Below are 15,171 nucleotides of genomic sequence, written 5' to 3'. Positions count from 1 at the left end.
TGTAGCTCGTCAAGGATTGTAAATAAGCCAAGCTATTAGCTATGTATATAAAGGCTTGGCTAGGCATTTGTTAACGTTTATTTAAGGGGAAAATGTAATATAAAAAAGGTCAAAATAACTGTGTAGTTGTTGATAACTGATAAGATTTTCGTAGTAGAATGTAAAGCAATGTATATCTGATGCTTCTGATGAGTGTCCAAAACGACAGGTAGTATAAGTGTAAGAGCTCTAAACTGTGTGTAGTTTGGGAGAAGCAAGGCTAAGTAGAGTTAATTATTAATCTGTATACGTGTCATGATCTGATTAGTGTTTACAATTAGTCCGTTCCAATCCTTACGGAATTAGTTATGTATGTATTATATTGGGACTGTATCTGAATCTGAGTAAATCAAGAATCATAACTTCAGTTTTACAATATTCTCTCAAGAACTTCGCTCTGCTTTTCTGCTTTTCCTTGCTTTCTTTACATTTCTGTTCATAGAGAACTATGTGGAGGGTGCTCTTAAAGTCTTCTATAGCCTTGGTAGTTGTCTCCTCTGCTTGTTTCAGCTCGGGTATAAGTAATGTTGAATTGATTTTTGGCTTGTATTTTGCTAGTATAGGAGCTGGCAATCCATATAAACTATGAGATTAATTACCAATTGAAAGTTGAAATTCACGCTACCTGTGTGTATGTAGAGAAGGTGAGAGACGTCCACTGGGGAGTGAACGTGAGACTTGTGGGTTACATTGAGTGGCTTAGCATATTTGTCATAGGAGTTTGCAAGCACAGAGATCATTCTGCGCAGCAAATACCTTCTAAAGAGGAATATTGCTGAAACTCTTCTCTTCTTAAAGTACTCCACTATCTGTTTGTGATGCTCGATCAAACCCTGCCAAAGTATTCAGCAATTTAGGAGATGTTGATATATTAACCCAATGTAATAGGCCTAAACTCAATCCTTCTAGTTTAGGGTTTAGTCTAATATATACACTCATGTTATGGTTCATTACAACACAAAATTTGTACTACACTTTCATATATTTAGAATGTAACTCTTTTAAGGTTTCCTCTATGGATGTAGATCGTTAGGCTGAAACACATAATTCTCATGTGTTGTCTCTCTTCTCTACATTCATAAAATCTAACATGGGTGTATATATTAGGCTAAATCCTAGACTAGAAGGATTGAGCTTGGGCCTATTACATTGGGCTAATATATCTCTAACATAAGATATATGCAACAAACATTTTGACTCGATCCACTTAACATTTTTCATAATTGTTTACACGACTTAATTTTTTAATAGCTACATCATTTTCACTTTGGTCCATTGTAGACATGCACCCATCACAACAAACTATGTAAGCAATTGTAGTTTTTTTTTTGAAAACTATAGACTTTCTAAACTTATCGAATACAAAGAATTTGAAGTTAATGTTTGGCTTGTGATATATGTGTCTTTTGCTGGGAATTACTTTAAAAATTAAAAAACAAAAATAAAGAGATTAAGCTACTAAGAAATTATATTATCGAACAAAATATTTATATCCTCAGTACTTCAATCTGTAATCCAACTTCTATGCTATTCACCTGATTAAGCATCCATTTGAGCCCAACCGCAGCTGAGCACTCATTCTTGGAAGAACTACTGAACCAGTCAAGTCTATAAACCTTGTCCATTGCCTGCACAATAGAAGAGATATTAATCCTCCAATTTCTAACGAAAAAGATTTCTCCATTGGAGCTTACATTAATATGACTATTTAATAATGTCTCAAACCATCCACTCCCGGATCTTTGCATTGACAAACACACCCAAAAAATTCAAAATCAAACACAACATACTAACAATACAAATACATCGTGCTCCATAATATAACAATACAAACCCATGCTCCTCTCATTCAACAAAACCAACCCAAATTTAACACTAAATCCATTCAAGGAACACAAAAGTACAAGCTTAGAAACACAAAAGAACAAGCTCAAGAACACAAACCCACTTAAACATAAGCACAATATCAGCAACACAATAGCACAAATTCAAGCATAGATCCAAAAAATACAAAATCAAATAATTTCACCAATATAAAACCCATACATATAAACACATAAATATTACTCCCAATGCTCATAAATCACCTTGCTTTTACTATTTAAGCTTAGATAAAAAATAACCTCTAACAAAAGTATAATACTCATAAAAAGATTATCAGAAAAATGAAGTATATGGTGGTGTGGAGTGTACCGGTGGGTGTGTTGTGTTGAAAAAAAAAAAAAAAAGTAGCAAACAGCAAAGAAACACAGAGAAAAAAAAAAAAAAAAGAGTTGTGCTGGAGTGAAGAAAAAAAAAAAGTCAAGGGCGTGATTTGCAGAGAAAAAAGAAAGAAACTCAGGAAAGCACAAAAATAATGACCAAAGAAAGAAAAGATAAGAGTATGGGTAGGTGGGAAAGTGGGGATGTCATACGGTGGTTTTTTTTTTTTTGTAGGGGTAGGTGAAAACACGCTATAGCTCCTCCTTTATATAAAAAATATATATATATTTTTATTCGGCTGTACATTATATGCCATCCTTTTAAAAAAGAAATATATTTTTTGGCTGGACCAAAAATGCGACTAGACCTCCTCTTGTAAAAAAATGGTTGGAACTATAGCTCCTCCTAGGTAAAAAAAATTTATTCGGCTTATATTGTTGGCCATCCTTTTAAAAAATACATATTATTTGGCTGGACCTATAGCCGCGTTTTTGAAAACGCGGCTATAGCTCCTCCTTTATTTAAAAAAAAAAAAATATATATATATATATATATATATTTTTATTCGGCTGTACATCATATGCCATCCTTTTAAAAAAGAAATGTAGTTTTAGGCTGGACATATAGCCGTGTTTTTTAAAATGCGGCTATACCTCCTCTTTAAAAATGGCTGGAACTATAGCTCCTAGGTAAAAAAAAAAAAAAAAATTTATTCGGCTTATATGCCATCCTTTTAAAAAATATATATATAATTTGACTGGACTTATCCTATAGGCCCTATCAAAAAAACACAGCTAAAGACACTTACAAATGTGACTATAGGTTACGTTTTTTGTAATGTACATTTCATTCCATTTGTGTATGCTGAGAAAAATAAGGCAAAAGAAATGGTCAGAGTCGGGCTTGTGCTTGAAAAAATCAGCTCAAAGCAAGCATATTCCGTTTCAGATATTGGAAAAAAAAAATAAAATGAAATATGGTAGAGGTATCATTAAGTCGATAATCTAATTCATGATCTTATAGTTATTTCTTAGGGCATTTTTTAATGGATTTTTTTAAAAACTTTTAATACTACTTTCATGGGAAATATAAAAAGTTATTATAAAAATTGGTTGTTTTTTCTTTTCCTATAAAATGTTTTCTAAAAGTATATCTTAAACTAACACCTTTAGGGCATCTGTTAACTTTTTTGATTATTAATTTAGGATAAATGAAAGAAGAAGACTTCCAAAAGACCCTAAAAGCGAGGAAGATTCTAAAAAAAGGGAACACAACTAATCGCTCTTTTCTTTCTCTATCCCATTTTAAGATATCCTAATATAAAATATTTTTTGAAAAGTTAGATGAATACAATTATTGCTAATTTTTCAAACTTTGATAATTTCATAATTGGAGGAGGGGAAATTTGAACCTGAAACATTTTTATTGGAAACATATATAAAAAGTATTGTAAGGACCAAAAATCAGATATCAAATCTTACAACTACAACAACAGTTTCTGACTCAAGATCCGAATACAATGAATTTATAGAGAGGGTCGCAACAACAAAAGTCCTCTTTTTCTGTGTCTTTCTTCTCTTATTTATACCCTTTACCCTTATCATCCCAGCCCTACACCTCACCATCTACTCTACCCCTTTCTATTGACACCTGTCTGTTCCTTTGTAGTCGGTAGTGGAGAGAAGCTTTAGCTCTGTGTTTTGTACTGTTCAGGTCATTTCTACATTAATGCAGCGGACAAAGCTGGTACTTCCTATTCAATGCGGCCAGAACGGTTAGTACAGAACATTTAATGCGATGTTCATAGTTATCCAGCCACACCCAGATATGTGCAATATGTCTCCTACATCATCAGTCTCTTTTTCTTCCTTTACCCACCTGGCCCACTTCATCCTCGGGCCTCTTTCTTTATCCTTCTCGGCTCATTAAACCTTTTAATATGTCTTCGGATCTTCGGCTCTTTGGATCCTCGGGTTTTCGGGTCTTCGGCACCTCACAAGTATATTATTTGAGCTATTAGTCTATTAGGCTCTCGACATTAAAGTTTAAATTAATAATAGTAATTTTAGTCTTTTATAAATTTATTTATTTTAATTTAAAAAACAAGAGATTAAATGAGATTCCCTTAAAAGAATTGAAATTTTCTATGTGCTACAAACAAAATTAGGAAAGGTAATAGGTTGGGATGGGATTAGATCAAGGGTGTTTCATCCCTCTTCAGGACGGGAAAAACATGTGTAGGCTAGGAGCGAGATAGGGGGATTGTGCTGCCTGCCCCCACCAAACCCTTTAATTTTTTTTCCTATTTATTTCTACATTTTATTTTGTGATTTTTAATATATTTATATATCAAGTTTTATTAAAAAAATATAATTAAAAATTTTTCAATTTATATTAATTTTTTTTAAGTTTCAAAATTTATAAAGGAAAAAAGTTTTAATTCAAGAGAAAATTTTTTTTTACCTTTCAATGGTGTTATGATTTTAAATTTTTAACGAAAGTAATTCCCCTAACCAAATCTATTTATAACTAAATAAAAAAATATATGTATTTAAATTTATTTTTTTGATTTATTTTATTTTGATAGTTTACTTTATTTTATTTTTGTGCTTTTTATATTTTATTTTGATCAAGTTAAAATATTATGCCCAAATGTGTAAAACTGTTAATGCTTTTTTATTTTTATTATTAAGCTTAAAGAAATGGTTCTAACCCAAAGAACCCATACCAACCCAATCCATTCTTTACAGTTGAGTTGGATTAGGAAAATCCTACCTCGTCAAATTGGGTTTAAAAAATAATTCAAACCAAATGTAACTGGATTCATACAAACCACTAATAATAAGCCAACCGGATTCATGCAGACTCCTACAATGCAGAATGAGTGAAATTCACAAAACATGAAATAGCAATTGACGAGTTGTGTGACGGTGTGCTTGTAATATCGATCGGTCAGTGGTCATTGAAAATAATTTTTGTTTAAACCAGTAAGGTGGTACGATGTTGTGAACATCCAAGATCCAGCAATCTTCCAAGGCACTCTTTTTCTTTTATCTTCGATCAACATGTCTTTCTTAAATTTTGATTAGTTTATCTTGAACGACTGGAACCCACTCAATATATATTATTATTATTGTTATTAACGATTAAGGTAAGTGGTAACATCAGTGGCATATTCTGGCCTAATTATGGGTGCGTCTGCTACATATTTTGTCAATATTTTTTCAATTTTCGAGAAATTTTTTTTTAAAAATAATTAATTATTGTGTGCTCTAAGAGCACACATTAACAAAATCCTTATATAATTTATATTGCACCTTTGTCCATACTACCCGACATGGGGTGCTTGGATTCATTAATATGTTTTCTTTATAATATTATTATCTACTATTAATTCATATCAACAAGGGCACTTAATAAAAAGTATTTAACCCCTTTTTTCTCTGTACTCTGTGGTTTCATTTGAAGAACTGTCTGAAATTTAGATTCCATCGGCTGCCATTTTCAAACTTTTAAAAGTTGATTTATCTTTACTAAAAAAATGTTAATGCACAATTTGTTTGATAAAATTCCTGAGTGGTCTTTTGTTTTATTCTAGAATTCTAAATACACGGAGGAGGAAGGGAAATAAGGAGGCCAGGAGGGTGGTCTTCTTAGGACTAAATAAATGGTCTCTGTCTCCCTAGTGCAATACTTGAAGAAATTTGCTTCTTTTAGAAGTACACAAACTCTTCAGGTAATCTTTTTAAACAAAAAATCATATTTTTCTTTATCGTTATTATTTTGTGAGAATGCGTCAGATATTACTTAAATGAATTGATCGTCTAATTAAAATGTACATGGTATTAGATAAAGCAATCTGCTCTAATGAATTCAATTATCCTATTTTAACTTGCTGCCTCCTTTAAGACATTGGCAAACATAGATCAAATGTTATTGCTTTATTACCACTGAAAGGTCTAATTGTTTTTAATGTACTTTCAGGTTTATAATTTTGAGCTTCACAATGAGTTCCACTCATGATTTGCATGTTCTAAAATCTATATTGTAGGGGATGACGAAGTCTTTGATGTACTATAATATAATGTAAGGAACAACACAAAAAAGGTATCACGTGGAATGAAAGATATAAATAAAAAAATCATAAAAAGTAACACATTTTTCCTTTGCCTTTTACTTAATTTTTTGGCTAAGTATAATTAATTATTTATCCTTTCTTTTCCACTCGCACTAACACATCTTTCTCTTTTTCAATTTGCCTTTGCTGCCTAGGTGTTTTGTGGGGTTATTCTCTTGTATGATGGCTACAAGTGTAAGGCTAGGATGACATAGGTACATTGATTCTTAAAAAATACAATAATACATTGACCATAATCTCAGTGACCAAACATAAACACACTGTTTTCAAAAAAAAAAAAAAAAAAAAACATAAACACACTGTTTTCAACCAAAAATAATCACCAAACAAAACTGTGAGTTTTGAATACGTTTTTTTTTTTTTTTTTTTTTTTATAATTTGGAAATCGGTAAGATAAGTTTTGAATTGGGAAATTTGGTTAAAGGAAAGGATTTTTTGGAGCAAAAAATAAGTGAAAAGTGTCCTAAGATCCATCTGATCTTGTATATTACCCATGACCCACGAATATTTACTACTTTATTCTACTGTCACCTAACCTAATATATAGTAATTTCTGTACAATGGTATGCAGCAAATTCTCTCCCTTTACATCAAAAATAATAATAATAATAAATAACAAAGGAATGACACTAAAAAGGTGTAGTTTACCCCACACACACACACACACACACACAAAAGACACTAAAAAAGTGTAGAGCTTTTTTTTTTTTTTTTTTTTTTTTTAATAAGAAAAGGTGTAGAGTTTGGCACGCCAGAAAAGAAGGAAAGATATAAATAAAAAATCATAGAATGTTAGACACATTATTCCTATGTTTTTTACTTAATTTTTTATTTGAGTATAAATAATTATTTATCATTTCCTTTCCATTTGCACTGACATACTAATCAAGATAATATTATTTACTTAATTGGATTAGGATCCGGTGCAATATCCTATATTAATAATAATTGCATCCCACTTGTTTTCCTATTTAAACATATCCTGTCCTCTCCCAGTTCACCAACTATCAACTGTCTTTCTCTTCTACCAACAAAAAAAAATGTCTTCTCATTTATCTTTTTCAGCTGAGGGAGCCCGTGGGTTTTGTGTCTTTTGATCAGAAGACAGTAGAGAGTTAGAGAGCCAGCAGGTACCTGTTTTCTCTCATGTTTTTACTTTAGACTATGGTAATAATTAACCTTCTATTCATTTATTACCAGTTTTAAATGGTATTTACCATTAAATATTCATTATTCATCCAATTCATTATTAGATTCAGATTTCATTCGGGGAATATCTTGTACTACTTTTTGCTTTTTTTCCTAAGAAGAAAGAGAATATCTTGTACTACCTAATATTTTGATACCTCTTATGCAAAACTGGCCATCACCGTAATATTTTTAAAAAAGCTTTGAAATTACAGATTTTTATCACACTTTCTCGGAATCTAAACAGGTCTCTGTCAGCTCACAATTTTTCTTCTTCTTCACCTCGCTTTCAGTTCGGTTAGAATATGTGAGGTACAGGCTGAAACAGTTTTTGTATATAGTCTAAAGCTACAAGTCGTTTATGTATTAGTTGATAAAGCTACATGTAGTTTTGTATAGTAGAGTTAGATGACAGGTGTTGCATTTCAATTGGTTAGTTTTTTGTTAGTCAGTTGGTTAGTGTTTTCCCACGCCTCTGTTCTTCTTATATGGGAACCAGAGCTTAATTAATTATGAACATACGGAATCATTATCATTTCACATACAAACTCTCTCTTTTTCTTAAGTTTTCATTCCTCAATTCCTCTATTGATGAAGCTGTGTATGTGCTTGAATTCTAACAAGTTCTTCACCTTTTCAGCCTCGTTTCCACTTTCACAAATCTCTCTTTTGGACTTCACATAATTTTTATCAATCTATTTTACGCCACTACCACCACTTAGTCCACTGCTACCGAACTCCACCCAAATCTCTCTCCGATCGGCGATCGCGATTTGGTTGTAAATATTGCATAAAAAGCATTTCGATTTGCTTATAAATAATTGATTTAACTGTAAATATACAATTCTAAATCAACAAAAATCATTCGTTCTCGTCCAAAATTATTAATCGGTTTGGTTAATGATTCTCTGGGTTTGTGTTTGTTTGCAATTTTAATTTATCATAGTTTCTTAATTTGTTGAGATCTATTTGGCCGTTTTTGTTTGTTATCATTGTGCTTGTTGATTAGTTTTTGGATGAAAAATTGACATTCAAGACCATAGCTTTTGGTGGGTCACAGATAGTTCAATTGGTATTTGATAGTTGTATAAGAGATTTAGAGTTCAGTTCTCCTTTCTACCAAAAATTGATTAATGTCTTGGTCTAATGATAAAGAACTATCATCAATAACAATTGAAACTATCATTTTTTTTTTTTTTTTTAATCCATACCTTCCGACTCTCAGATTTACGCTGGCGCCGTGTCATTAAACCCAACAATACCAAATATTTTCTTTTTCTTTTTTTCTATAAGCTCACGTGTAATTTCTTTGGTGGCTGATGGCTTTTGTGGTGACAGTGGTGGAGTTTTGGACCAAAGCCGGTGTGACTGCGTGGTGGGTACTTAAGGCCAATCGGCTTATTTTTGGGTTTCTTTGTAAATGCGATGATATTTTGCCCTTTTTTTTTTCTTTTTTTTTTCCTACTAAACACAGAATAGATAAGATCAGAAGATTTATGATGGGTCGGAGGCGAACAGTTACTGAGGTTAGAGTAAAAAAAAAGAAAAGGTAAGATAAGATGCCGCTTTGTATTGTTTATAATTATATTTTAGAAGAATTATACCGTTTATGTTTTTCTTTTAATTTTTAGAGAGTTTTTAAAAATGGTACTTTAGGGATGATGGAAAAAAATAGAGAAAAAAAAAAAGAAGGAAAGAAATTTATTGAGGTGTTTCATTGCGTAGATTTGTGGAAGAAAAATTAATTAGTCTAAATATTTTCTCTTTGAGCTTACCCTAGTAATTTCCTCTCAAATTGAGAAGAAAACTAGGAAAAAACTAAAAGAAAATATTATAACCAAAAAGCCCAACTGACCACCTGTGCATAATTCAATGGAATTTGTGTTTTCTTTTTTTACCACTTCAAAAAAAAAAAATTCAAACTAATCCCACGGAAGCATTTGCTTCGTTTTTTTTTTTTCCCTCTAATTTCCTATGGTTTTTATTTTTCCTAGTACTTCATTCCGTTAGTTTTTTTTGTTTTTAACAGATGAGATTGAGAATTGAAAAAATTATTTTTAATTTTAATTATTAAATAAAAAATATTAAAAAATAAAAAAGCTAAAATTTAAAAGTTACTGTAATTTGGTAAAAAGTTTTGTGAAAGGGAATTAAACAATTGCATTAGGACTCTCAAGGGAGTCAATTTCGTACCGGTTTGGTAAAAAAATGATATATTTCGGTACTATTTAATACCAATGTACCGTTTCAAAATCATCGCAATATATATATATATATATATATATATATATATATATATAAATAACAATAAATGTGAATTTTTGTTTAATTGACTAGACGTTTTAAAAAAATTATAAGGCAAATTCTAGATCTCTTTTTTACTCAAATCCGAAGTTGTTGTACATGTACAAGCCAAGGTATACCTGCCAACATTTATTACTACTTTTTTTTAGTTTTTATTCTCTTCCACTGTCATCAATATCTGTTATTATTTTTTTTTAAATCTTTTTTTCACTCTCTCTTTTCAACGTAAGTCTGATCACATTTAATGCTTTACATTACTTTTTCTTTAATTGGTTGAAGAACTCCTCTGCCTCTTCATGTGGCCACACAAAACTAAGATAAAAAAGTTTTAAAAATACAAAAGAAAAGGAACAAACAAACATAGACACTGAGAGCCCGTTTGGTACGTGTATTTAAACAACAATTTTCAGTTTTTTTTTGGAAATACATATGTGTAAAAAAGTGTATAGAAATATGTGTAATGTTATTTAAAAACTAAAAACATGTGTGTTAAACACATGTACCAAACATACCTTGAAATGTTGAGAGAGAGATTTGAAGAGAGAACTGAAGAACAAAAAAGGGAGGAAAGCTGAAAAAAGTGGAGAACAGGGAAGTCACAAACAAAGAAAATATGAAGAAGAAACGGGAGAAGAAGAAGAGAGAACGAGATAATAGAAAGAAGCATTATCAGGTGAAAACAAAAATGTATAGAAGGTAAGTCGGTAAATGTTTTTGTTTCACTCGAAATCTATTTGCCGACCGAAATCCGGTATTTATCCTGGTATGGCTGGAATAACACCAGTATGGTCGGTATTTAATCTGAAAGGAAATAAGATTATTTTTGTACTGGCCTACCCACCAATACGGTATGGTACTGACTCCTCTGCTCTCAATCCTATTTTCACAACCTTCTTACATGATGTCAGTCATCAATCATCATCAGCCCACCGACACTTGACTCTATCTTTTTCTGAGTTAAGTCTCTCTATTTTTCTCTCTTATATATTATGTTTCTTTCCTTTTTTTATTTTTTATTTTTGCATATAATCTAATGTCATGCTTGACTCCCTCTCTTTCCCTTAGTGTTTTCTTTCTTTTTCCTCCCCATCTCTTCCTCTCACGTCTTATCTTCTAGTAAAGAAAATCTTCTTGCTCTTCTAATCTTTGCTTGTAGATTTAATTCTTTCATTGAATTTTCTACCTTTTTCTTATCACCAACAACGCCACAACAATTTCCTTTGATTTTTTAGAAATAAATAAGAAAAATGAAAAATGATTAATGACTGTGTTTGGTAGCCGAGAAAATCTGACAGAAAAGTCACATAACTCTTCTCCATTCGTTGTTAGGTAGCTAGGAAAACTAAAAAGAAAAACCTCACACCTCCTTAAGCCCTTAACCCAACCACACCGGCCAAGGACCTAACCTCCACCGCAAGATTGCCATCAGCCTCTAGAACAAAGAACACGTAGCAACAAGACTTATCCTTGAGAACGAGACACTTAGGGCAATCATGCCCTTTTGCCACCTCCTCATCACCAAGAGGTGGTTGTCATAACACCAAGGGAATGTTTGGTTAGCTGTGACGTGTCTTTGATGTGATATTAAAATTTTTGGTTTATTTTATTTTTTATAACATTACTATAATTTAAAATTACAAAATATATCACATTATCTTAATCTCGTCACCTTCCTAAAACAATGCAATGTTGTATTCTTATATCAAGATTCTATTAATGTAAGATTACAATAACATAATATTACGGCGCAATGTAACATCACGGAGAATCAAATGCGTCCCAAGAGCAATGTTCTTGTACCCATTGAAATTGGCTTTCAACTTTAAACCAAAGCTGGAAAAACCCTTCCACAACGTCAATGATTTTGAGGTTGTTCCCTAGTTTCCACAGTGTTCTCAGCAGGTTTTTAGCCGCCTGTTGGTTTATTGGTTTGTCTATCAAGAACGGTCTATGAGGCTTAGGGAGCAGTCTACTAGCATTTGTGCTCTTTGGTTTGGACTAATAGCGATATTCGTACCTTCCACCTTTGTCAACGTAATCCTTTGTATCTGGTCAATGTAGTCCGAATCCACGGAGAGAGGAAGTTGGAAGAAGGAGTTTGGGGTTAGTTTGTAACATTTTCTCTATAAATTATGTTGTGACACTATAAATTTAGCACAAAAAATAAAATAAAAGAAGCACTACTAGAATTTTTTTTTTTTTTTGAATGATGAATGTATTATTGTTGTTTTCCTCTTTGAAATTTTCTCACATGGGCTATGAAGCATAGGTGCGGATTCGGATTTGTGTGCGGGACTTGGCAATTTTTGAAAAAGTAGGGTGAGGGTACGGGTGCGGTGATGGCGATTAAAAATATTTTTATTTTTATTTTCTATATATTGCTAAGATTGAGACTGAGAGATAGAGAGATTGAGACTAAAAGATGAAGAGTGAGCTTGGGCAATGATGCAAAGGAGAGATTCAGACTTTTAAGCGAGTGGTTGTTTGTTAATGAGTAAGAGAAGGGAGACGGAGAGTGAGATAATGAGAGAGGCAGTAGGTAGAGAGCTTCAAAGTTCAAAGCGGTGAGTTTTGCATAAATTTTTATCTTTATTTTTATTAAAATTTTGGCTTGATTCAAAGCCAATTTTGGCCTGATTCGGCCTTTTTTAGCCTGTTTTAGCTATTTCGGCTGTCGGCCGATATGATCCAATTCGGCTAAATCGGCTTGGTTTGGCTCAAATCCAAAAAAGAAAGGAAAAAAAAAATGTGGCACGGATGCACAATCAGCAACATCGCGCACCACACGTCGTGTTGGTGTGCGTCGGGTGCGAGTGTGGTGGCCGTGGAGTTGCACCCGTGCTTTCTAGGGGCCAAGTGGATTAAGTTATATATACACACAGTTTCCTCCATAGCATTGCTCTCTGCATGGACGGAGCCTGTTGGACTTAGGGGTCAATGCCACCCAAATTTTTTAAAAATATATCATTATATATGGATGCTAATTTTAGCATTTTTTTTTACAAAAATTATACTTTTTCCTTCTAATAATATCATTAATTCTTTTAAGAGTATTGTTATATATAGTCACATTTCTCTATATTATTTTACAAACTATTAAGTAGCAAATTCTTAGTGGTTTGCATTTAGGCCCAACACTTACATTATTTTTTTATTTACCAATAGTCACTCATCACATTAGTAATTTGTAAAAAAGTTTGTAACTTTAGCATTTTCCTCATTTTAAAGATCATAAAAAAATATATATAGATCTAAAATCTAAAACAAAATACACAAGCCCAAAAAAATTAGTCTAACAACAAATATTACCAATAGTAAAACTAAAAAAAAAAAAAAACTCAGCTGCTATGCAAAGGTCAAAGTTGCTACACACAACACTATCTCTAACTCTAAGTTTTGGCTTTGTCCTTAGCTCTCTTTGTTTCCTTTCATATTGATCGCCTCTCATCTACCTGCAGGTACCTGCATTCCCTCTATCTCATTAACTTCCTTTTGAACTTTTTGAGACTAGGTTCGTTAGTCGTAATCGATCGGTGCCTAATTTTTTTTTTATAGGAATCGATCGGTGCCTAATTGGTTGCTTTGTTATTCGAGTAATGCTTTTGTACTGTTTCTGCGTGACTTAAGTCAATTTACTAGTTTTGTTCTTTCAGTTGATTTCATTACGTGAGTTTTTAGAAATAAACTTTTATGCTTGTTCCTTTCTCTCTCGCTTTGGATTGAGGATTCCAGAATCATGGTGGGTTTATTAGAATATGTCATTGTTATTATTATTTTCTGTTGACGTATTCTCACATGACCAAGTGGTTATGTTCATTGCTCTTCATTTCACTTCCTTAATTGTCCCACTTGCAGGGATGCTAGTAGAGATGGTTTCATAAGATAATTTTTTTGTTATTAGGGTGTCCACTTTTCTCATCTTACCAATTTCTTTATGAGTTTTTGAGATTGTGTTAGGATTGATTGCTTTCTAATTGAAGCAATGCTTTTGTGTTGTTTCGCGTGCATAAATTTTGGGTTCTGTTCTTAGCTGTGATTTCATTTATATGAGCCTAAAGTAGAACAAGTTTGCACGATCTTTCATTTTCCCTGGAAAATCCTACGTTTAGATAAACAAAGTTTTGACAGTAACGATTCAATTAATTCTTCTTCTCTATTTTAGTTTATTAAATCATTTCTCAACGTTTATATTATGTTAGAAAAATAAACACTTTTTATCTTTTATTATTGAAACACTTAGTATCACACACTTTGCCATAATTCTCTTATGTGGCAAACTGTTATTGGTAAACACTATCACATATATGGACTAACTAAATTTTTTTCTGTTACTTACATTCTGCCATGTAGGATAGTTGTAACAAAATTTATAGTAAAAACATTATGAGTAAGACTTAGGTACAATGTTTAGGTGCTGTTTCTTAGATTTGTCTTTTAAGATTTTGCCATGTGGATTTTTTCTCGTGGGATGAAAGTGTATTTTTTAGTTAAATAGTCACATGACTAAATCTTAAGAGGAGAACTTAAGGAACATCACCTAAAGTACTATATCTAAATTTTGTCCAAACATTATTATTAGGCCAAAATTGGAAATTAACATTGTTTTCTAAATAATATAATTAGTAGGCATTGTTTTCAAACTATATATATTCCTAACATCTCAAGTTTAAAAGACTCGATTTAGGGCTTATAAATCGGGTCTCAAAGACTCGATTTTAGTAGCGTTTTTCCCATATGGCGTCCACCTGAAAATCGAGTCTCTAAGATTCGATTTATAAGCCAACCCAAAACAAATATAATGTTTTAAACACACCCTTTACACCTTCTCTTCCTCTCTCCCCACTCTCTGTTTTGTTCCCTCATTTCTCTGTGTCGATCCATCTCTCTCAAATTGGCATGGAGGATGTGGGTTTGTGGGGATTGGCGTGGTGGAGGGTGTGGGTTTGTGGAGATCAGTCTCTGTGGTGGACATCAGCGTTTGTGTTCGAGGTTGAGGTGTGGGTCACGGTCGTTGCTGAGTTGTGGAATTGATGAATCGATGGTTGGGTTATGGAAATTGGTGACTGGGTTATGGAAATCGGTGGCTGGATTGTGGGATTCGGTGATTGGGTTGTGGAGTCGGTGATTGGGTTGTTGGTATCAGTGACTGGGTTGTGGGAAACGGTGAATGGGTTGTAGGTTGTGTGGGTTTGGGTTTTGGTGGGTCATTAGGTGGCGGAGTCCGGTCTGTTTAGGTTTGTGGGTATGAATTTCGCAGTGGTGGTGTTGTTGGATTTTAGGTGGTGGTGGTGGCTGCTGTG

General features: G+C 32.6%; 2 protein-coding genes across 2 annotated transcripts in view; one reads left to right on the top strand and one right to left on the bottom strand.

The window, feature by feature from the left end:
- Nucleotides 1-345: 345 nt before the first annotated feature.
- On the bottom strand, nt 346-1,796 carry LOC142638175 (uncharacterized; the record flags this gene model as incomplete). The annotated part of the gene is made up of 3 exons (XM_075812221.1): nt 346-607; nt 694-872; nt 1,575-1,796. Coding segments are annotated over 3 exons (663 nt in total), but the record flags the coding sequence as incomplete, so codon positions are not given.
- A 5,600-nt stretch (nt 1,797-7,396) lies between these two features.
- LOC142610598 (uncharacterized) overlaps nt 7,397-15,171 on the top strand; it is a 55,227-nt gene continuing 47,452 nt past the window's right edge. The window contains exon 1 of the mRNA XM_075782469.1: nt 7,397-7,509. The gene's annotated coding sequence lies outside the window, so the exon portion shown is untranslated. The remainder of the gene's footprint in view (nt 7,510-15,171) is intronic.

The sequence above is a fragment of the Castanea sativa genome, chromosome 1 (assembly GCF_040712315.1).
Source record: "Castanea sativa cultivar Marrone di Chiusa Pesio chromosome 1, ASM4071231v1".
Lineage (NCBI taxonomy): Eukaryota > Viridiplantae > Streptophyta > Magnoliopsida > Fagales > Fagaceae > Castanea > Castanea sativa.
The sequence above is the reverse complement of the archived record's forward strand: the minus strand, read 5'-3'. Positions and strand labels throughout refer to the sequence as shown.